This window comes from Protopterus annectens, chromosome 12.part0 (assembly GCF_019279795.1).
Source record: "Protopterus annectens isolate FY-2018-M chromosome 12.part0, PAN1.0, whole genome shotgun sequence".
NCBI lineage: Eukaryota > Metazoa > Chordata > Ceratodontiformes > Protopteridae > Protopterus > Protopterus annectens.
In genome coordinates, this window is record NC_056746.1 from 1,500,547,777 (window position 1) to 1,500,572,523 (window position 24,747).

At 40.6% G+C, this 24,747-nt stretch overlaps 1 protein-coding gene across 3 annotated transcripts in view; it reads right to left on the bottom strand.

The window, feature by feature from the left end:
- The window catches only part of TOM1L1 (target of myb1 like 1 membrane trafficking protein), a 1,502,644-nt gene that overhangs the window by 693,495 nt on the left and 784,402 nt on the right, over positions 1-24,747 (bottom strand). For all 3 annotated transcript variants that reach the window (XM_044090473.1, XM_044090474.1, XM_044090475.1), the window contains one exon: positions 7,584-7,700. In XM_044090473.1, coding sequence (XP_043946408.1) covers positions 7,584-7,700 — 117 coding nt within the window. The remainder of the gene's footprint in view (positions 1-7,583; positions 7,701-24,747) is intronic.

The window sequence follows — 24,747 nt, forward strand, 5'->3', positions numbered from 1 at the left end:
TCTGTTCTAGTTCAAAATCAGGATAAACCACATCCCTAAATGTGAACAAGTACCTTTTCATTCTTTATACCTCATTACTCTCCCTTCTTTACTCACTTCCCTACTGTTTTCTAATGTTCTTCCCTGACCTTCTCTCTAAGTATACCATTAGCCTGTTTTTCCCTCACTTCATACAGCAATTTCATATCTGTATTAGACTAATTTACCCTTAATTTCTCTACAAACTGTCTAAAATTTCTCCAAATATGAAATTATTGTCATATACCTTGTATCAGTTCTTGACCAATGTTTTTATATTATGTCTAATTTGCTATAATTATGTAAACTGCAGATGTTTTTGTTTTATTTTTGAAGATTGTAAAATTATTATTCTTAAAATATTTTGTAATAATTTGGAGCTTTTCTCCCCGGGTCTCCTCTGAATAGGGGCTTCTACCCAGTAAGACTTTCTCGGTAACTAAATCTCAATTAGTCAATAAATAAATAAGTAAACTGCCCTTCCTTAGATTAATATTCCAATATTGATGAGTCATTCCCATAGCTAATCCAGAAGAAGTCCGTGATCCAGGAACAGCATCCACTCTGTTTTATCAAGGTGTGTACAAAGGAGCAGGTGGCTGCCTCCAGAATGGCTCTGGAGTATATTTTCATGGGTGAAAACAGGGACTTGCCATGGTAGAAACAACAAAACGATACAGAGTTTGAGATTCAGTTGGAGATTGTCTGTTTAGAGACTGGGTTGCCCAACTTGCCTTCCTGGAAGGAAACAAAAAGCTGGTCCATTTTTATAATATCTTTAATCTTGTCAAGATAAAATCTGAGTTGTCTGTGGACATCCATGGAGGGTATGTGCTTCTTCCCCCTGTTCCGTGGGTTTGGGAAGAAGGTAGGTATATTTCTAGCCTGATTGACAGACCATTAATTTACCACCAGGGGCATAAAAGAAGAGTTACACCTAAGAGAAACCCTACCCTTACATAAGGTAAGGAAGGGAGGAGTGGCCATAAGGGTGTGTAGCTCAGAAATCTTTCTGGAAGAAGTAAAGGCCATGGGTAAAACAGTTTTCTAAGTACAAATGTTTAGGGAGGTGGAGGCCACTGGTTCAATATGTGGAAATGTACATTTTTCAAAATAAATTTGAGATTCCAAGGAGGTAAGATAGCGATCCTAGATGGATTCAAATGAAAGACAGTTTTTAGAAACTATTTGACTTCAATTCTTGAGAGCAAAGGGGGATTAAGTGGCATGCAGCAGAAAAGATGGGCCAGTGTGCCTTGATGAGCAGGCTAGTCACATCATTGAGTAGCTCAAACAACTAGGACAAAATTGTAGGGACTCCCACCTAGAGGAGGTTCTCACTCTTCTTAAGAAACTAATTAGAAAATTGTATCCATTTGGAGATGTAAACGTTTCTAGTGGTAGGTTTTCACACCTCCTGGAGCACTTGAAGCACATCCTTAGATGGTGTCTAAAAGGAATTAAAATTCTATTATTCATTATCAGGTTGAAAGCCTGTTGGTTGGGATGAAGCAGAAAGCCCTGTTTCCATGACAGCAAGTCTACTGTGTGGGGTAACCTCATAGTAATGGTCCCTGGCTAGATGAAGAAGAAAGTTTGGGGACCAGTGCTGCCTCAGCCAGAAGGAAGTCACCAGCAAGATTTTTGGTCTGTCCCATTGGATCTTCAGTAGAATCTTTGGGAATGGGATTGGGGTGGGGGACAAGGAGTCTTGTGGCAAATTAGATTGAACTGTCTGTTCTGAGTGGAGGCAAACAAATGTATCTGAGGGCTTACTCTAAGAAGATCTCTCTGTTTAGCATCCATTCGTGGGGGTCTTACATGGTCCTGCTCAGAGAATCTGTGAGCACACTATAGGTAGTTTACATTCCATCTGAAGACAGAGACAGATTTGCTTTTACAGCTTGATCCCATACTAGAAGAGGTAGCCTGCACTGCTGGTAGGACCTGGTCACCCCTGTTTGTTGATGTACCACATAACTGTGGCGTTGTCTATAAATATCCTGAAATGCCCTGGGTTCCATAGGTGAGACAACACTTGACGGGCTTAAATAAAGGCCTTCATTTCTTTGACACTGATGTCCACTCTCATCTGTTTGGGGACAAATGGCTCTGAGGAGCCCATCCCTGCTTCCCAAACCAGATCTGATGCAGTGTGCATTTCCTGGTACAGAATGGGTGGGTAGAAGGGAAAACCCAGATTTACTTGGATTTGAGAAGTTCAACACTTTAACGTTTTCTTCAGAATGGGTAAAAGAGGGATTTGGAAGTCCACTGGGTGACAGTACTAGCACCAGTGAGATTTCCGGTATCACTGGATCTTTGTCAAGAACAGCTTCACAAATAGCACCATAGAGATGGTTGCTATCACATATCCCAGGGTTCTCCTGAGGGGGAAAGACTGTCAACAATGGGTATCCAGTCTGCAGTCCAAGAACATCATATCCTGGGAGGGTGTCAGAGAAGATTTCTGGAGATTGAGGGCCAACTCCAGTCTTTTAGAAGTGAGATTGTAAAAATGAGATGCAGTCTCATAGTGTCATGTGAAGGCTGGATAACAAAGTTGTCCAGGTATGGGAAATTTTGTATTCTCTAGGTTCTGCGAAAAGCAATAGCTGAGGCAAGACACTTTGTGAAATCCCTGGTAGTGGTAGATAATCAGAAGAATAAGATTGAACTGAAAGTGCAATGAAAAAGCATAGAACCTGAGGAATTTTCTGCAGATAGGTGAATGTGGATATATAGGTATATATCCTTCAAGTCTAGGGCAACTACAAAGGCTTGCGGAAGGAAAGTTTCCAGGGACAGCATCTTGAAAGTTGGTACTTCCAGAAAGATGTTTAGATGGGATAAGTTTAGAAACGGGTCTTCAAGTGCTCTCTCTTTTCTGGGGACTAGAAAGTCTTAAACAAAAGCAGTTTCCTAGGGGCTAGTGGGGCACCAGTGCTACGATACCCTGGTCAATGAGGCCCTGTAAGAGAGGTGGAAGGAGGTGAACATGACTGAAAGGGGAGGAGGGATTCCTCTCACCAATGAAAATTCCCCCCAAGACATCTTGTCACCATGCTGAATGATGGATAACACCCACTGATCTGTAGTGATGAATTCCCAGGCTGGAAGGGACAAATTTAGCCTTTCTGAGAAGGGAATTCCTGGACTGAAGAAAGAGGAATTGGGCAGTAGATAGTCAAAAGAAGACTGACTTGTCTGGAAAAGGAGATTTTCCAGATTTAGTATCTCTGGTAGGTTTGTCATGAAATCTTTTTCTGGACTGCTTCTTGCCCTTCTAACAGGGCTTCTGCTCCTTGTGGACAAAGGAAGTGGGTTTAGCAGGGTCAATTCCTTGATACTTAGGTACTAATGTGAGAAAATTCTGTTTTAAAGTCCTGTATTACTTTACCCTTCCTTTGCAAAGTCTTGAACAGGTCTGCTGCAGAAGGTCCAAGTAAGAGTTTTCTACAAAGGGGGGAATCCAAAAGCTTGACCTTAACATCCTCAAGGAGGAACTGTAGGTAAAGACAAGCAATCTTTTAACAGATCCATTATCAGCAGCCCTGGAAGAAGCCTCTGCAGCATTACAGCTGCATTAATTGGAATGCGGATACCCATGGTCTTATTTAAGTTCCTTAAAAAAGACACAAGTTATTTTGTCATTTGAGACTGGGAACTTAAGACCATAAAGGCAAGAATAGCAAAGGTGTAAACTTTCTTACCATACCTTTTCATGGCCCTGTTATCTGCTGGTAGAAGCTTAACAGATTTATCAGTGGAAATAGAAAAAAAAAACAGAAAGATCTGCTACAAAGCTTTTGTACAGAAACGCTAAGTCCTCAGTTAGCTTATAAAACCTATACAATTTTGCCATCTGACAGAGATAATAGGGCCATGAAAAGGTAAGGTTGAAAGTTTATATCCATCAAACCATGCTTTAAGGTATAAGAGATGGACACTACAATGTCAAGAGTAAAGAGTTCTTAAGAATCATGGGTAAAGCATAGAAAGCAGCAACTTCCCTTCTCAACACAGAGGGGTGCCTGCTGAGAGGCTGATGCTGAAACCAAAACAACATCTCCTAGAAAACTGTTATCCAGTAGTTAGCCATTGCACTGCATTTACCTGTGACATACATGGGATCATCTCCTCTTTCAGTGACAATACCATTACGTGAAGGTCTCCCCATTTATGTGAAGCAGAGTTCCTAAAGTTGTGGGTCACATTTGGGTTGCTCGGCTTATAAGGGCCCTAGTGGATCTTAGTCTAGTATACACCTATGAACCTATGTCTTGCTATGGCAAGTCACCCATGATCTGCATACCACTATATCCTCCTCCAGCAAAATGCCATGATGTCATGTCTATGATGACTCATTTGTGACCTGTATGCCATTATTTTCTCCATTAGTGATCAAACCATGATGTCTTGTGTATGGTAATTCACCCACAACTTGCACATCACTATCTCCTTCCTTTGCAATAATGCCAAGATATTCTGTTCCAATAATCTCTCATGGCTTATATACCATTAACTTCTCCCATACTGACAATGCTATCATGATTCAGTTATGGTAATGCACCATGATTTGCATATCATTATCTCCTCCTTTAGCATATTTACATTTCTAACTGTATGACATCTTGTTATGGCAATTCACTGTGACCTGCATATAATTATCTTCTCCTTTAGCAAGCCTGGATTGTTGCTCCTCCTGCATCTACAGAGATCTTGTATTTCCTATTCAGAAATGACTTTCAGTATTCATAGGTAGCTGCATGCTTTACATGACAGATGATGAGGCAACACTTTTACAATCCCCTGTCCCCTACTCTTACATTAAATTGCAGTTTCAGTAGATGTTTAATGGTTACATGTAAAGCTCTCAAATCATAATTGCTGAAATGCAGCCACACACTGTGTATGGGATCTTATCTTGTCAGTTAAGATGATCGTTACTGGAAGTATTAAAGAAATTACTCAAATACCTCCTTCAGCATAATCTTCTCACTTCCACTCAGTATGGTTTCCATCCCAACCACAGTACTACTACTGCCCTCTTATCCTTTACTCATATCATTGCTGAGGCCCTAGACAAAAATAAATTCATATCTTGCCTTTTCCTCGATCTTTCCAAAGCCTCCCATCCCCTTCTGCTTTCTAAACTTTCAAATCTTAACCTATCCTCTTCCTCTCTTGCCTGGTTCTCCAGTTACCTATCCAGCAAACAGCAATCTGTGAAATGGCTTTCTTCCTCCTCTCCTTTCATACCAGTCCATACAGGGGTATCACAAGGCTCCATTCTGGGCTCCCTGCTTTTCAATGTCTTTACCAATGATCTTTACACGTCTTGTAAACAATCCTCCCTCATCCAATATGCAGATGACTCAACTCTCATCTCTATCTCTGATAATATCTCTGAACTTCACACACTTTCCCAACAAGCCTTTCAATCCACAGAGCAATGGTTGTCCAGTAATCTACTCATCCTTAATCCCAAAAAGACCAAACTCCTACTATTTCTTCCCCAATCTCTTAATTATCACAAAACTACCTTTACTACTACCTCCTCAAATAACACCATTATCAAATCAGAAACTCACACTAAACTCCTTGGAGTCATCACTGATGATGAACTCAAATTCAATTTGCACATTCTCCAATGCATAAAAAAGACACACCAGAAACTTGGTTTATTGTATCGTAATAAAATTCTCACTGCAAATGCTAGACTCCCTTGCTCAAGCCCTTCTTCTTCCCTCCCTTCTACATGCTGCCCCAGTACTTACCAGCATTCAAACCACAACCCTGAATACACTGCAACAAACATACCACAGGATAGCTAGATTTATCACAAACTCTCCATACAATACTCATTACTGCTTAGCACTAAACTTCCTCCACTGGCTAGAATTCCCTCACCTACTACTTCTATCACAACTTCAAATGTTGCACTCCATTCTTTACAAACCTTCATCCTGTCCTGCTCTCTCTTCCCTCATCTCTATCTATACCCCTCCTCGGACTCTCCGTACCTCCAATCAACAACTATTACACATTTACCAACCAAAGAAAAACAGTAGGCAAACTACTATATAAACACAATTTGTTCCATCATTCACCCAACCCACTTTAAGGAAAAACTCAAACTCCATCTACTAAACTCTAAACTCTGCCCTTGTCAAACCCCACCCTAACCCCCCTTACCCCTCTTATATAGCCTCTTTCAGTCTCTCTCCATACTGTTAGTTCTCCTCCTCATTGGATACTTTTCTAAACTGCACAATTCAACACAGCTGACCTAAAACTAGTAGTTGTAAACATGTACATATTATTGTTACTTAATTTTCTTTTTTCTTTTTGCTGTATACACATTTTTTCTTTGTGCCTCTTTTTTCTTGCCTATGTCTTTAACATAACTGTATAACTACTTTTTGAGTCAATTTTTGATTTTACTAGAAACTATTTGTATACTGGAGCTTTTCTCCTTGGGTCTCCACTGAAAACGGGCCCCAAGCCCAGCTGGACCAACCCAGTTAACAAATGTCAATAAATAAAATAAATAAATAAAGACCATTCATTGGTTATTCACATGTTCACTCAAAAAAAAACTGCTGAGAAACACTTCTCAGCTTCCATGAAATACACAGAGGTTTTACCAATAACTGGGTTTAGGAAGGACATGTTACATGGACATTAACACTTCCTAAAATAACTAAGATTAGCACCAAGACGATGGAACAAGAATCCATGGGAAAAAATACTATCACTTATTGAGACATGAAACTTGAATTCAAATTCCTAATGAGAATAAAAGAAAAAGGAACAAATGATCTCTCATTAATATGATGTTACTGTGACTAGACTGATCAATATAATAATTTAATTTCAGGCCAACTGTAAATATTGTATATAGTTAATCATGCTGTTTTACTTATCAGAAAATGTACTAAGATTATTATACAATGGAACTATTTGAAAGATTAATAAAAAAACACTTGGAGTAAACACTTCCTATTTCATTTTTATTGCATGTAAGCTCTCCAGTATTGCCTAGTTTGTGATATTAAGGTAGGATGTGTCACAATGACTTTCAGTAACTTTGATGTTACTTAGACTTGACCTGAACCAGCCAAAGCTGGCATGCAATATGAAAAACCTTCTGCACCGAGCAGTGACCATGACTATTTCAGTTGTACCCTCAAATTATGCATATATATATATATATATATATATATATATATATATATATATATGACTAAAACCTTACTAAAAGCAATAGATTCATCAAATCACTCTAGAATTTGAGATTAGGGCTGGTGCTGCACAAAAAGTTATTCAAAGATGACAATTAAATATTATTTTCTGGATATATGGATTTATGTGAATATAAGACATGATGAAACTGCAATAACTATTACATTTTTTATGTCTATAAATTAATAACATGGAAACTCTTACAAGTTAAAGCATGCTGTCTGCCAGTTGTAGGTGCATGTAGTGGTGAAATGACATAACATTAACACATATAAATAAACAGGGGGCTTGTGAACAAGGAAATGCAAATGAAATACCTGTAAAAGCTCACAGTCTTCTGGATTTTCATTTCCATGGGTATTTTCCAATAGGATTGCTGACATAACATTTACATTAATTTGTACCATATCCAGTTCACTGTGCAGCTTTGCAATCTACAAAACAAACAGTGATTTTACCCTTGGCAACTTTCACATTTTCAGTATGAGATCTAGGTATATTACATGTAAGCGTTCCAGCAATAACTCAGCATATTTTACTTTATACCAGGCCTTCCTCAAAAGACTTGAGACTCTCTATAACAAATGAAATTATAAAGCAAAACATGCTCCCTGTACCTTAGCTGAATATGGATTAACACACAGATAAAAATGAAATATGTTCATTAGACTTAGTTACATTCAATACTGCATAAAACAACCCAAATGACCAATTAAATGGAACATGAACATGGACTAGTGTTTAGTATATGGGAAATGCAGAATTTAAATTGAAGTCTTATCCCAAATAATGCTGGATTCACTGTTGAGTCTATTGTCTTACAGTTACCACCTCTGCAAGTGTTTTCTACCATGAAATTTTTTAAGAAGAGAAGCTTACAACTCTGCACTATTGCTACAGTCTGAATTTATACTTTTAAGCAATGACATAAATATATTCAGAATGTTCCAAAATTGTTGACCAACCCATGGAACATCAATAAATCAATAACTGACAACTGGATGGCTATAATGAAAACCTCTTCTTCCAAGTCTTTCACATTGCAGGTAGTTTACACACAACATACAAGATCTGAAAGGGAAATCGCTTCTTACAGGCATTTTTAGTAGGAAATTAGAGGTTCAAACAGACTGCATTATAAACTTGAAATGCTCTTGTTTGGATTGCATCACCACAAACATTGTATAACTGTCTTTTAAGAATGCTGTAATTGCAAAGACCCTGCATCATTCTTAACATTTTTTTAATTAATTAATAAGCATTTCTACTGGTAGCAAGAATAATACCACAATCTGAGTAAAACAGCAGAGTACTTCTAGGATTACTTTTGTACTTCTGTATTGTCTTGCACTTGCAATATGGCCATTCACCAGCAGATGGTGGTCTATAGTCAAAAAAGTGCAAAGTAGCAGTCCCTTTAAAGCATTGCCCTACCCTCTCATACAGCTAAGTATAAAGGTTAGGTTGGCTACTGTATCATCAAAAAATGCTGGTGATGGTAAGAAGCTTTGATTTTTGTGTTGTGATGAGTAAGCAAGTTACTTTAAATGAGAACCTTTATAGTAAATAGCTTGCAGTAAATGGTACATAATCACTTAAAGCAGTGACATATCATGCAGAGATTATCATTTAAAATGTATCCAAAACAGCACTGCTCTGACACACAGAAACAATACGCTGGCCACAATCTGCAATAAAAAGTTTATCTAGCAAACGATGCATAAACACATCATAAACCGTACACAGTGTTCCACTGAAACAGGTTCAGCCTTAGAATTAACCCTTCCTTCATTCATGTATGCAAGAAAAATACTGTACTGGTAGGTGACAGGCTTGGGCTGGCCTAACTGATTCTCAATAGAGAAAATGTGCTCTTTGGTTTCCTTAGATAGAGTAGTATTTACCTTTGTGGTAAAGGTCCTGATAAACTGAGTAATGTCACCTGAAATGTCATTAGTAGGTTCTCAAAAGGCTTTGGATGATGACCCAAGACCCTTTGTTGGTTTCTGACATATAAGGCTTAAGGTAGGTTTGGCATTACCCTACACTATCTATTCAGTATAAAGAAGTGCTATCAGCAATCAGTATCATACCTCTCATCCTAAAAACATCAAACATCTGGAAAAAGGCCCAAGAAAAGTGGGTGCAAATGGCCAAAAATGTGGAAGCTGATTAATATAAAATTTGCATGCATAATTATGTACCCCACCCACCATTGGAAATGTGGGATACCAACATTCAAAGGACAAAATATAACCAGAACAATAGTGTTTTATTTATATTAATATTTGAGCTTTTAGCAAACTTTGAACTTGTATAAAACTAAAATGCAATTTTATTTTATTAAAATACAATTAACTACTAGTAATCTGTTATTAAAAGTACAATATTTTAAATCTGTCCCTATTTTTGAGTCTCCTGCACTGTGTGTGTGTGTGTGTGTGTGTGTGTGTGTGTGTGGTACCATAACAAAGTGTTTTTCTAAATGCTGTGACTACTTGCACTCAGATCGCAGAGAACCCACTCTAACCATTCCTTTTATTAAATAGTATAAGCTAAGCTACAAAGCTACAGACAGGAACATAAATAATATCTATGCAAATATCTTTAGCCATGAATAATGGAATGTGTGCATACGTTGTTAAAATATAGTGGAAGAAGGGGAAGGGGTACACTGGAACATTAAAGTATAACAAATTAGTTCTGTGCACAGTAGACCCTAATCAACACATAAATAAATGTCCCTCTAATAGGTACAAGAAATTCCCTTCGGAAATTCAGATATGTAGCTCAAGACAGAATGGCAGGGGACAGTAATCAGATACGATAAGTGTGCAAATTAACAAGAAACAAAACACAATGCCAGAAATAACAGTCCATCCTAATAATGGGTAGGGGTCCAGGGTACAATAATAAATACAGTTATTTTCAAGAGAGGGGGACATCGGACATCAATATGACTTACTGTTTTGTTTCCAGATCCCTGAAATACGTCGATCTTAGCTATTGTCACTCCCTTTCGCAACTCACTCAGGAAAAGGGTTGGGAAGAATTCTTGCTCCCTGGTTTTGTCATATATTTTTGACTGTCCATCATTAGATTTTTCTTTTTCATTTGAGTATTGCAGTTAGCCAATAATGTCAAATATTAGACTGCTACGCTTCCTTCCTACTGTTCAGTGAATACACATTGATGAAAACATTTTGTTCCTTTAACTTTTAAGTAAACTACAGTAATATTTAAAACGTGTCCCCAAACCCCAATTTTGGTCCCTCATTCTCCCATTATTTCTTATTTTGTCCCCGATTACTGAGCAAAAAAAACAAGAGGCATGCCAGTGGATATAGTAAAATAGCACTGTTTAGTGATCCATAGCATTTTGTTTCAGCATCCCATAATCACTGTCAATGACTGAACTCAGAATGAGCACGATCTGTTTAGCGAGTCAAATGGCTGTATTTTATTTCTTAACTTGCAACAACATCAGCAAGTGCTTCTTGATGACAACATTGCATCTTACACAAAATTCAGTAAAAATTTCTCACTTGTTTAGTAGTTAAAAAACTGGTAACTAGTTAATATCTCAACTGTCCAGTTAAAATTGCAGACTTCAGTCAAGAAACTCTTTCCCCTACTTACCACATTCAGACATCCAAACACAAATTAAATGCACATACCTGAAAGGGGCCTGGTGGGTTCATCTTCCCACTGATGTGACATCTTTGTTGGCTGGCTGCCACAGTGCAAGTCATGGGGAGTCTGTGGCTGTAAGCAATGGAAGTTTTATTTTTATTTTTTTGAAAATCTCCCGCACTGCCTCTCAGAGTGCACATACAGTCAGGCACGGACTGACGAAGCTGACATCATGGCTCATGCCCCTGCATGTTTATGACATTGTGGGATGAGTGATGATGTCAGCATAATTTAAATAGAAATAAAAAAAAAATTGAAAAAAATGGGAATTAAAGGAGCCACATGGAAACTTGTGTTACCTCATTATTTTCACCTCAAAACCGGTAAATACAGAGAAAATCAGTACGGTTGATAGGTATGTGAGGATTCTGCTTTTCATTTCTGCTATACCAGCTAATTCTCTCTAACTTGTGCTTTTAGTGCAGCTGTTAATCAAAGCCCTTGTTTTCCTTTCAGTTTCCTAAGACACTGTGGAAAAGTACAGTTGTAAAAGCATACTCACCATAACTGCTGATGTCTGAGTATGACCACTGCCACACTATAATTGTTTATCCATGAAAATCATCTACAGCTGGATGCCCCCCTTCAGTTCTGACTTCCAGAGTTTCTGGATGTTCCCAATATGAAGCTGGACTCTTCCTGTAGCCTGAGATCTCAGGTGACAAACAGATATTTGCAGAAATGTTGACTTTATGCTCATGATGCTTGTCCAGCCATCCCAGACACCCTCTGCCCATTTCAGGATGCAATCCCCCCTGGTTCACACCATACAGAAAATGCCTTCCATTAAGCTGAATATGATTTCCTGCTAACAAGAGAAAGGAATCTGGGTGTGAGTCCATACTGCATTAGTGACTTTATGAGAACATCTATGCTTTTGCTGAGTATACTGAGACAGGTCTAATATGTTCATCATATCTAACACTGCTGCAGTTTAATTCCATATCTATAGTAACACTACTGAAGCCTCAGGAGGAAAAGGAGATCATACTATGACCTATAGGGCAGCAGTGATAAAATATGTTGCTGTTCTTGACTGAAGGTCCAGCCACTAGTGTTTGGAGAAAATGTGCATATTGGTCCATGCAGATGTCTTACAATAATGCCTGATGTGCTCCTACACAAGGCTGCTGTGATTGCAGCTTAGCTGGTGGAGAGGGTTAGACTGGCCCTTACACTAACTGGATTCACAAAAAGAGGTGATGACGTTTGTTAGCTGTATGGATAACATATGCTCGGAAAAAGGCCAGCCCTGCCTATCTGACATAAAGGAGATGGACAACTACCCAGACTACCTCAGTTCTTTGGTCCTTAACAGATAATATCTAAGGTTCCTGTAAACATACAGAAGGTGCACGATCCTTCTTCCTTTGTTCCAGAAGTTAGGACAGAAAACTACTTGCTAAATGGTTTGGTTAAGTGTGAGTTTGGACACCATATTTTTTATGAAAGAAGGATTCATTTTAAGGCTTGACCTGTTGCAATGGAACACAGTGTATTGCTCTTTGCACACTGCTGCTTGAAGCACGGAGAGTCTCCTAGCTGAGGTAATAGACAACAAACGTAAGGATTTCCAGGACAGAAATTTAGGTGCCACTGAGCTGCTAGGCTATTTTGAGGAATTATAAAGTTTTTCTAGGACAAAATTGACATCCCAAGAGAAGGGACAGCTTTAGAATATCCTTGAGGAACAGTGTCATTACTAAGTGGGCTAAAAGGAGGTCCATACAGAAGAAAGTCACAATGATAAATAAATATGCCTTTATTGAAGCACAGAAAGGGCATTGGCTGAAGGCCTCTGCTAGGTATTTAACTCACTGATGCCTACTGGAAAGCCAGTTAATTGTGATACGCAGGACTACTGGTAGGCTGCATCACAACTGTGCAGAGCTGATAGTCAAAAATGAAAATCATATGTGAGGAGATTGTCTCAGTTGAACAGGAAAAACAACTTTTTGCACATCTTGCTTACTCAGTCATTTTCTCTGACACTGACTGTACTTAATTCTGGCACTGTAATTGAGACATAGTGAAACTAAATAACTGTCTGTAGTCTGCTTTACAAATGCTATTGGCATGAGTGGTACAAGGCATCTCACACATGTAGAGATGCAGATGGGATTAACACTGTGGTATGGTTAGTGCTGTCAGTGTTAATGAGTTAAGGTTCCATTGTCTTGTGGCTCTACCTTGGGATATGCCTTTTGTTTCATATCATAGACAAAAATGCCTTCCATTTTGCTGAGTGTGGTTTCCTAGTATGGGGCCTGCTTGCTTCCTGCAGAGCACTTACCCTGTCATCTAAGAAACTGTCCTTTTTTTACTGAATAATTTTTTATTGACTTTCAGAAACATAAACATATATACAGTATGTATATCAAATAAATGTTTACATAGTCAAAGCTTAAAGTAGAGAAACAATTCCAAAAACAAACATTACAAAACCAACTATTTACATAGAATGTCTATACTTGAAAAAAATGTTTTCTTGAATGTATCTTTGAATAAGATTATAATTTATTACAGTCTTCTGTTCCCAACACTTAATTTACTTTCTGCCAGGCCATGCTTAAGAAAGTAGGTTGTTCTGTTCTTTCCTTGATTGTTTTCAATTCCAACTGCAAGACTGATAAAACCATGTTCTTGAAATGCTTAAAATTGGGAGGAGTTACAGCTTTCCAGTTCTGTATAATATTTTTCCTTGCAATAGCAAGGAGAGTCCTCACAATTACATATTTTTGCCTTGGAACACAAGATGGCACAGGTGTATTCAACAAAACTAGAGATTCTGTAAGTTGGAAATTATCAGTGAACAGTGCCTGTAACAAATAGTTAATACTTTCCCAACTTTTTTCATGTAAATGGCATTCATAGAACATGCCTTGAAATTGGCTACTGATTGTGAGTTACACCTCCAACATCTATTTTCTTTATTATACGTATATTAGTTCTAATTTGTGTGGTGCTAAGTATGTTCTGTGTATAAACTGTCATGTGAAAAGTTGCCAATATAGTGATAAAGATGTCAGTTTTTAAGATGTAAAAATTATTTTTTTATCTTTATCATCTGGCATTTTACCATTAACTGTTTCATAGTGTTTCCATATATTTTGTTTATTATGAACTCATGCTTCTTTAACTAATTTGTACAATACTGACAAAATTTGTTTCCCATTTGTGAGAAATTCCATCACCGTTATTAACTGCCCTATGAACTTAGGAACCTTTTCCATAACAGACTTCTGCATTACTGTCTGTTGGTTTGAAACTGTTTTGTCTTAATCCCTGCAGTGTTAACCACATGTTATTTTCAAGGTTGAACTCACTAATAATTTGCTCTATCATTAGTACTTTATTAGTGTTCACCAACTGATGCCAGTAAATTAGACCATTCTTACTAAATGTTTTAACTGCTACTAAGTCCTGAGTTATAATACTGTTTTGTTCATATGCTATTGGGAATATGAAAAAAGACCATCCCCTGCATTCACGAAGCTCTGTGAAAGAATACGGCTATTCTTGCACGGAGTGGTTCGTGTCCGTTTAGGATAGAAGCATGCCTTGTATATGCATGAAGGAGCACTGCTATCTAAACTAAATGGACATGAACCAGGAACGAGCGCAGGGGGCATGTGTCAGCAGTCCCAGCACCTAAGCACACCCCTTCACTCTGAAAGTGCCGTATGGCACTTTCTGACATGGATGACTGTCAAACTATATAACATTAGAGCCTGGCTCTAATAGTGTATAGTAAACGTGAAATGTAAACAGCTAACATTTCAGTGTCTGCGGACACTGAAAAAAAATACCACAAGCACATATAGAAGGCAGCAGCCTTCAAGTGCACACCCTCAAATGTATGCACGCTTGCCCTACATGCATGGAAGCAGTAGGGCAAAAGGAAAGGAATAAAAAATAAAAAAAAATTAATAATATTTTTTTTTCATGAAATAAATCCAAAGTTTAAGCACTATGCTTAGCCTGGCTGAAATCCTGAAAATGACAGACAAATGCTACTGCGATAGAAAATGTCATCAAGCTGCTGTACCGTAGTGGTACTGCCATGGTATAGCATGTAGAACATGCTTGGTTTGCATCCCCCCTCTGGCAAGTTATTAAGGAATGTGAATGATAGATGTCAATCATATGGCTCACGTATAGCACAGTAGGGGTGGGAATATGTAAAATATAAATGTAAAAAATTTATAACTTTAATGAAAAAAAATAAATTTAAGCAATGCTTTGCTAGTGTAAGCATTGCTTACCTGCATTCAGCTCTGCTTAGCTGGTGTAAGCATTGCTATGCGGATTTGCGTGGAGCTAAGCATAGTGCAGCATATTAAAACTGGCCAATCACAAAAAAGTGTGGGAAAACTGCCCTATTTAAATGCACAGGCAGGAATACAGCCATAACCATTTGGGACTGCACAAATCAGAACCAAATGGCTGGCATCGGAGAAGGTGTGCGCTTCCGAGTGCAATGTTGGGGCATCCAGGAGTCCAAGGTCATGGCTGGGCTCCTAGTTAAAAAACATGATGGCAGGCTGCTGCAGGGCCAGTACCAGGGCTCGCAGTACAAAGCGGAAGCCTGGGACCAGCTTGCATATGATATCACCAGTGCCACTGGCATACCCCAGACTGGTGAGCAGGTACGTCACCACCATAATGACCTGAGGAGGAGGGGTGCACTCTTGGACCAGTGGATCCAAGAAGCCCGAGCGCAGGATATCCCACCTGTCTGTAGTACGCATTCTTATCTATCTGTAAGTATGGAAAAAAATCAACTTGTGACTGTGCAGGTGTAATTAATGTGTGATGTCTCCCCATACAGCTGCTGCGGAGAGGTCCCAAAATGTGCAGGCTCATGCACAGCAACTGGCCCAGCTGCGTCGGCAGTTGTGTGAGTACAGAATATCCCCTACTATTAGCAGTAAGAAATCAAAATTATAGTAATCGTAGTAGTGCTTGTATATACATAATTGTGTTGTAAAAGTTAGGAATAAATGCCTGTGTCAGGCTGCTAGTGTTACAATGGAGTATTCCCAGCTGCTGTGTAAGACAGATATCAGTAGCAAACAAGGTACAATATGCAGGAGAGGAATATTAGTATATGCATGAATGTGTCGGAGTGAACCTGCCAAAAAAGTGCCATGTCAGGGCTACAGTAACAGTTAAAAATGAAAAGCATTCCTCTGTGCAGATCATGCAGGAATAGTAATTGTGGTGTTCTGAATTGTACACAGATATGTATGTCAGAACTAATAAAGGTGATCCCAAACACTGGTGTGTGTCATCTCACCTGTACCTGACAAATAGAAATGTGTATGTCCTGCAAAATGCATTAACTGAGGTGAACTGATTTAGCACTTCTTGTCTGCATACTTTAGAATGGGCATGTCAAATAACTGGAAAAAAGCAACAGTACATATTCCCATCAAAATGTGTTTTACTTGTTTGTCTGCCAGCATTGTCCTGTGTTAACTTTTCAATTTCAGCCGTATGTAGCTGTGAATGTACTGACAAATGTATAAGGCTAACAAATGCAGACAGAAAACCTACACTGTATACTCAGGAATCTAAATTGCAACATATAGTTGTAAAACAGTCAAATGTGCAATCCAGCTAATGTGCACGTTTCACAAATGGTGACACCAATATCTGTTGCATATGCATAATTTGTACTGAAAATGGAAAACAAATAATACAACATTTGATAATAAAAGTACTGTGCACAAAAATATACACCAGATAGAAATGTCACAAGCAAAACACACTTCCCCAGTAGCTCAGTCTGAAAAGGACTAGGCCTGTAGTTCAGTTCTGCACACACAGCGCGGTTCGAGTCCAGGGACCACCACTAACATGTCAGTCTGGTTCTACAGTTTTAAACTGCAATCTGAATAGAAAAAATAATGTACTGCAACACATGCAATTTCCATACAGGGCACACAGGTAAAGCAATCTGAATAGAAATACTAGTATGATATGTATAACTATGAAAGGTGTACAACTGCTGTATTGATCAGCCCCACTCCTACAAATAGATGGAAGCTAGACATCCACACTCTGCAGTCTGGCCCAGACAAGCCCCTAAAGTGTCACACTGCCACGGATAATTTCCCCAGTTGACAAGAAACCTGCACACAGAGAATGTCCCAGTAGATGTATGTGAAAGACACAACACACACTCCAGGGCATGCAACTAATATGTGAATCTGAAATAGGTGTAGAAAAGTACAGTTTTGTACCTACCATAAATGTAGATGTTCGAGGATCCACACTGCTGCAGTCCTAACTATTGGGTAGTCCGCTGTCCAGTCGGCCCGAATACCAAAGTATATGGCTGACGTCGGTCAGGGCGCATTAGACTGACGTCAGTACGTCAGGGTACTAATGCGCATGACCGACGTCATAACCTCAGTCTTTTCTTGCCCCAGATGTCAGAAGACCCTGAAAAGATAAGGCCAAAAACCAAAACTCCCCACATACCTGCACCAAAATATATATATATACAAAATATACAAAAGTAGCAGAATATAACCTCACCTACACAACCACCCCTAAACACAGAGGGAAGGAGGGAGGGTAAATTGGACTGCAGCAATGTGGATCCTCGAACATCTACATTTATGGTAGGTACAAAACTGTACTATGTTCTTCATTCCACATTGCTGCAGTCCTAACTATTGGGTAGAATCCCAAAGCAGAGGTAAGGGAGGCTGGCAAATCATAAGGAAGCAGGAACTGACAACATGCCCTGCAAAATAGCTGTGGCAAAACCAGCCCTAGACTTAGAGTAGAGAGGAAGGTGATAATGCTTAGAGAAAGTATGCACTGAACTCCAAGTAGCTGCCTCCAAAATATCCTTAGTTGCCAACCCCCTCAGAAATGCTGTTGAAGTGGCAGTAGCCCTAGTGGAATGAGGTCTAATCCCAGCTGGAATCTCCTTGCCATGATGGGAATAACAAAATGTAATGCAACACCCAATCCATCTAGAAATAGTTTGTTTTGACACAGGCTTGCCCTGAGAACTCAAAGCAAAAGAAACAAACAACTGCTGAGACTGCCTAAAATCCTTAGTCCTGCTCAAATAATAACGCAATTGCCTGTGTACATCTAAAGTGTGCAAAATCTTTTCCCCTTTATTTTGGGGAACTGCATAAAACGTAGGCAAATGAATAGTTTGGTTTAAAGCCACACTAGAAACCACTTTAGGCATAAAGGAAGGATTAGTACGTAATGATACCCTATCCTTATGAAAAATCAAAAAAGGCTCAACCGCCATAAGGGCCTGTAACTCAGAAACCCTTCTTGCAGAAGTAATGGCCAACAAAAAAGCAGTCTTCCATGACAAGTATTTCAGTTCAGCAGTAGCTGCAGGCTCAAAAGGTTGTAGCATAAGTTTCTCCAACACAAAATTGAGATCCCAAGCAGGAGTAGGAGCTCTACGTGGGGGTCTTATATTCTTTGCCCTCTAAGAAATTGCTTGAACAAAGGATGTGAAAACAATGGTGGGTCACAATCATAGTGAGCTGAAATTGCTGCAGCATGAATCTTAATGGAAGAGAAAGACAAACCTTTGTCCAATAACTCAGTAAGATATTGAAGAGCCACACTCAAATTAGGCTCCGAAATCTCCAAATTCTTTGCTGCAGTCCAAAATAAAAATCTCTTCCATTTTTCTGCGTACACTTTCCTTGTACTAGGTCTTCTGGCTTCCATAATCACATTTAAAACTTGTTGAGGAAGTTGAAACCTGCTGTCTTTCAAAACAGAATATGCCAGGCTGTTAGATGAAGAGAGTGAAGCTTGACATTGATCAGACGACCTTCCTTCTGAGACAACAGATGTGGAATCAAGGGTAAAGGCCATGGAGGCTTCACCAGACTCCTCAGTAATGGGTACCAGTGCTGCCGAGGCCAATCTGGAGCTATTAAAATCATCCTTGGCTTGTCTTGTCTGACCTTTAGAAGCACCTTTGGAAGAAGAGGCAGAGGTGGAAACGCATACACATGAAGATTTTTCCAACTGAAAGAAAGAGCATCCACTTTCCAAGCTGTGTGATGAAACCTCTTTGTGCAAAACTTTGGCAGCTGGTGGTTTAGTGGAGAAGCGAACAGATCTATGTCTGGAGTTCCCCAGGACACTGTCAACTTTTGAAATACATGAAGATCCAGTTTCCACTCGTGGGGATCCATGATTTGCCTGCTTAACACATCTGCTAAGGAGTTCTGTGCTCCCGGCAGAAACCTTGCCTGAAGAGTTAGTTGCAAGCTGAGCGCAGTCTCCCATAAAATCATTGCTTGCCTGCACAATGGGTAAGAATGTGTTCCACCTTGTTTGTTGATGTACCACATGACAGTTGTGTTGTCTGTTAGAATCAACACCTGCCCTGGAAGAAGTAACTCCTTGAAAGCCATTAATGCAAACTGGACTGCTAACATCTCCTTCATGTTGATATGTAGATGCTGTAGTCTGGCAGGCCACTTGTCTTGTATCCACTTTCCATTTAGATGAGCTCCCCAAGCAATGTCTGAGGCATCTGTCGTTAGAATTTGACTCGCCTCTGGCCGGGTCACAGAGAGTCCCTTGTTTAGGTGACATTCCTGAGCCCACCACAAAATTCCTTTTGAATGCAAGGTATTATTTGAATGACAGTGTCCAAATCCTGGCAGTGCTGTGTCCATACATTTTGAGATACCATTGTAGCTTCCTCATATGCAGTTTGGCATTGGGAAGCACCAGAATACAAGATGCCATGAACCCTAAGGCTTGAAGGACTGTCCTTGCAGTCAGCCCGGACTGAAGAGATAAGTTGATGGAAGTAACTGGAAAGATTCTTTTGTTTGTCCGGGGTTAAAAAGGCCATCTGGGCTGCTGTATTCAGTCTCACACCCAGAAAGCACATGTCTTGAGAGGGTACTAGACTGGACTTTATTTCGTTCACAGAATACCCTAGGCATCTTAGCACTGCTATGACATATTCCAAATGCTGTAGAAGGTCTTCCTTTTCTTGAGCCAGAATCAGGCAATCGTCCAAGTAAGGATAGATTTGAATTCCTTTTAGCCTGAAGTAAGCTATCACTGGAGCCAGAACCTTTGTGAATACTCTGGGCAGTAGATAAGCCAAAGGGCAATGCAGAGAACTGATAATGAGAATTTCCAGCTCGAAAACGCAGATACTTTCTGCAACTTAGTGTTATAGGCACATGAAGGTAAGCTTCCTTGAGATCTAAAGTTACCATCCAGTGATCTTTGCCCAGCAGAGGTAAAAGCTGTTGTAACGTCAACATTTTGAACTTGGGAATGTCCAGATAAGTGTTGAGGATAGATAAATCCAAAATTGGTCTCCACGTGTTCCCCTTCTTGGTACTAGGAACAGGCCAGAATAAAATCCTAGGCCCCTTTCTGGCACAGGAACCGGCTGAATGGCCCCTATTTGGAGTAACTGAGAAATTTGCTTGTGAGCCTCTTGTCTTTGTAGAGGAGGAATGTCTGGCATGCCTTTGAAAGGAGGCAAGGTATGGAAATAAAACCTGTAACCGTGGTGAATGATATCCAGAACCCATCTGTCTTGGGTAATTAAATCCCAATTTTCTTTGAAAGAGACAGTCTTCCTCCCAATGGTGCTGCCAGGCGAGAATGAACTGGCAGCTGAAAAGGCAGGTCATTGGGTCTGCTTACGAAAGGACTGACCCCTGCCCTCACCAGAAGTCTGAGCAGGGGAACACCCTGTCCTAGGCCTAAAAGAACCCTGAGCTCTGCCTCTACCACGTCTAGACCTACCCCTAGACTGGGAATCATAAGCAGGATAAGTCCATCCCTTAGCAGGCCAATTTCTACTAAACTTCGGAGGCTGCACCTGCAAAAAATCTTTAACAGTTTGCATAGACTTAGCCTTGTCCTCCATTTTCTTCAAAACTGCTTCTACAGGCGAACCAAACAACACATCAGACTGCAAGGGAGCATCCAAAATCCGTGTCTTAACATGCTCAGCTAAATTCTGATCTCTCAACCAGGCGTGCCTACGAAGAACAGAACCAGTGGCAGCCACCCTGGAGGAGGCCTGCACAGCATCAAAACCACATTGCAAGGAATGTTTACCCACCTGTTCAGACACATGAACTAAATCCTGCAACTCTTTACACTCAATACCTTCCGCCAGAGCATCCACCTTAGATTTCAACTGTGAAAGAAGATAATTCTGATATTTTAACATGTGAAACTGACAATTCAACGCCCTCATGGCTAAAGTGGAAGAAGTATACACTTTCTTTCCCCATCTATCCAAAGCCCTTGCCTCTTTATCAGGAGGGACAGGATTTTTAACAACTGAGGCCTTCACACCTTTAGGCCCCTGAGAGACAGTTTCGGGTCTGCCCTAGGACTCTTAAAAGATACTTATGAGCTTCAGGCACCCTATAATACCTATCCGGTTTAACTGGGGCAGGAGGCAAAGAATCCGGATTCAGGGAAGCCTCTGCAAAACATCTTCCACCACATTCAAAACAGGGGTATAGCTAAAGGCCTATGCTGGGGTAAAACAAGAATTCCCTAAGCCTTTTCCTGGAATCAGAGAAATCTTGACCTTCCCATTTAAAATGCTCCCTCATGGAATGCAGAGTCTCTGAAAATGAAAAATCCTCAGGAGGGGAAGCTGAAGGAGTAGAATCATCCACATCAGAATCAGAATAAGGAGGGTACTCCTGCAAGTCTTCAGTCGAAGACTCAGAAGCCTCGAGCATTGCTCAAAACTCTCAAACTCAGGTTCCACCCTAGGCCTCTTATCAGGAGGGGGCATAGAACCCCTTATCATAGTAATCAAATCCTCTGCCATTTTAAGCATATGTTTCTTAGGCAAAGACCCTGAAGCACTAGGAGAAACCCCACTGAAGCAAAACTCGGCCTGCCCCTCAAAGAAGCCTTGGAAACAGAAGGGATGCTCTGACCCCCTAAGGAAGGGAAGGAAGAACAGCCTCCTGCGAAGCCCGGTCAGCCTGTCCTACTTTGTGAGAGGATACATGCTGAAACAGTAAAGTCTCCCTGAGACTCCAAAGAAACACCTGGCAAAACCTCCGGCTCCACTGAGTTTCTAAAGAACCGACGCCTGGGACTGTCGGTTCTTCCACTCTAGGCTTTGCTGTTTTGTCCTTGCGCTTTTAGCGAAGCGGCGCCGGAGCATCCGACGGCATTTTATAATTACAACGCTTCCCAAACACTAACCTGGCACAGTCTAACCTTCTCTTAATAGTGCGTTTGTTAAATCTAGGACAAGAGCGCATCCAACAACGCCGTGCTCAGGCCCTAAACAAGGTATACACAAAGTATGGTAATCCCTATGAGGTATCTGTTTCCCACAAGAAATACAGTTATTCACTTTTCTGACATCCGTTAAATACTGAGGCAAGAAAACCAAAATATTCCCCAACGGGTACTTAGCCAACTTTGATTCGGTCTGAAACTCTGGCTTCAGAAACTTTCAGAACGCCAACCTGCACTCGCAAAATTGCTTCTGCATCGGACCATGCGGCAAAAAAGACTGAGGTTATGACGTCGGTCATGCGCATTAGTACCCTGACGTACTGACGCCAGTCTAATGCGCCTGACCGACGCCAGCCATATACTTTGGTATTCGGGCCGACTGGACAGCGGACTACCCAATAGTTAGGACTGCAGCAATGTGGAATGAAGAACATCAGCAATGTAATGTCCACACAGTTCATCTGGACAGGCCCAAAGGTAAAGAAATTGGTACAGAAACAGGTCTGATGTGTATAACTAAAATAAGGGTACAATTGCTCTGTTGATATCTACACCTGTTAGTGTGCTGTAACAGCCCCAAGGCCCAGGTAGAGTGTAAGTGTGATCAGAATAAAGTAGTGAATAGTAGCATACTGACAAATATACTTGAAAGCAGCTGTCAACTGAATCTGTTCTCTTCCCCCCACCACAAAACTGATCCAACAATCACACTGAAACCAACATGGGTATGTTCCTAAACAAACCTCTACTGTTGGGACCGTTGTTCCATTTGGTTTATCACTGTGTAAACTGTGTGCATACTAATAGCCCCTGTTGAATAATCATCGTATTGCCTGCATGATAATACCACTAACTGGCATGCTGTTGCAACCCTGAATGCCAGTCCACATACGCATTGGTTCTGTTTGCTATGGCACTGTTACAATTGGACTGTTTTGGGTTAATGGGAATATCCATGCATGCTATTTTGAATAATGTTGTAATGTGCTGTGCATGACTAACCAATATTCACTGCTAATTTCCACACCATAGCACATATGGGAAGGCAGATCCCAGTGGATCCACCTCTCCCACCCCACCTGGCTGAGGCACTGGGTCCCAGCACGTCCAATCCAGACCTCCTTCATCTGCTAGTCCTGTACCACCCTCAGGTGGAACCACTGCAATGGATGGGGCTCGACCCCCCCCTGCAAATGGGCACGGTGAGGATGTTGTCAACTGGGACGAAGTCTGTGGCATAGTGCGCAGTGTCCTCCAGACAGAGCTGGATGACTGCCTGCACCAGGTGGAGGGCAGGTTGTCTCAGCTAGAGGGGCAGGTGGCCCTCCAGCTCAGCCCCCAGCACAGCCACCTTCAGGGCTGTGAAGGAGTAGTGGTGACGGAAATCGGGTGGGGACATCAGTGCCACTTCTACCATCTGAGGGGCTAATGAGTCTCAGATTTCCAACCACCCTCCCCGTCAAGGTGTTTACCCCCCATGTGTCATAAACTACCCGTCTGCTGTCTTGCCTGCCTGCAAATGCAACCTCTCCTACCAAACCTACCTCACCAGACTTACCAATAATCCTTCCTTAACATCTCACTCTCAGCTTAAAAAAAAGGGCATCTGTCCCACAAAAAAACATGTCCTACAAATATCTCTGCATTTCGCCCACAGACATATACCCAGCACACAATCTAACCCTACCAATCATCCATATTTTATGATGCCCACACACCTCCCTGTAGGGGGTGTGGCTCCAAATTTTAAACTGCCCACACTGAAAGCACCTGTTGCTGCCAAAGAAATGCAGAACTATGGTCCTTTCCTACACCCGTCCTGCACATCCCTACTTGTTTCTCCTCTTGTTTGTCCCCCTGCCTGCCCCAATGTCAACACATTCCTAGCTCCCGGTTTTCTTTATTTGAAATTAGCACGGGTTTAAGCAGCCTTAAGTGGCCGTAAGTGAAGCTAAGCACATGTAAGCATCGCTTAGCTTCGCGCCAACCCACTTACAACTGCTTTAAAGTGTCTTAATCACTCTGTCTCCAACAGCCCCTGTTCTGCCCAGCAACAAAATAATCAGCCCTTGCAAGTCTCAAACCCAAGACCCTGCACACTATAGCCAAAGTGATTTACCACTAAGCATTGTCAGATGTAAAAAATCTGATGTTTTCTCAAACATATCATCCGGCACAGTCATTAAACAGTAGGGGAAATGTATTTATATATGTCCATGTCTGTGTGTGTGTGTGTGTGTGTGTGTGTGTGTGTGTGTGTGTGTGTGTGTGTATATATATATATACAGATACATAGATATAGATAGATAAAAATAAATATAGACATATAAAAGAACACAACAAATAAATATATGACCAAAGGCACCATTAATGGTGGTGAGGGGGCCCAAATTAAAGTACCTCTTGTAATTGTTGATATCATCTCCTCCTCCACAGCCGAACAGATCTGCCTTGCAACACAACACCAACACTTGCAAATCTCATACCCAGAACCCTACACAACATAGCCACAAGAAGTTAACAGTA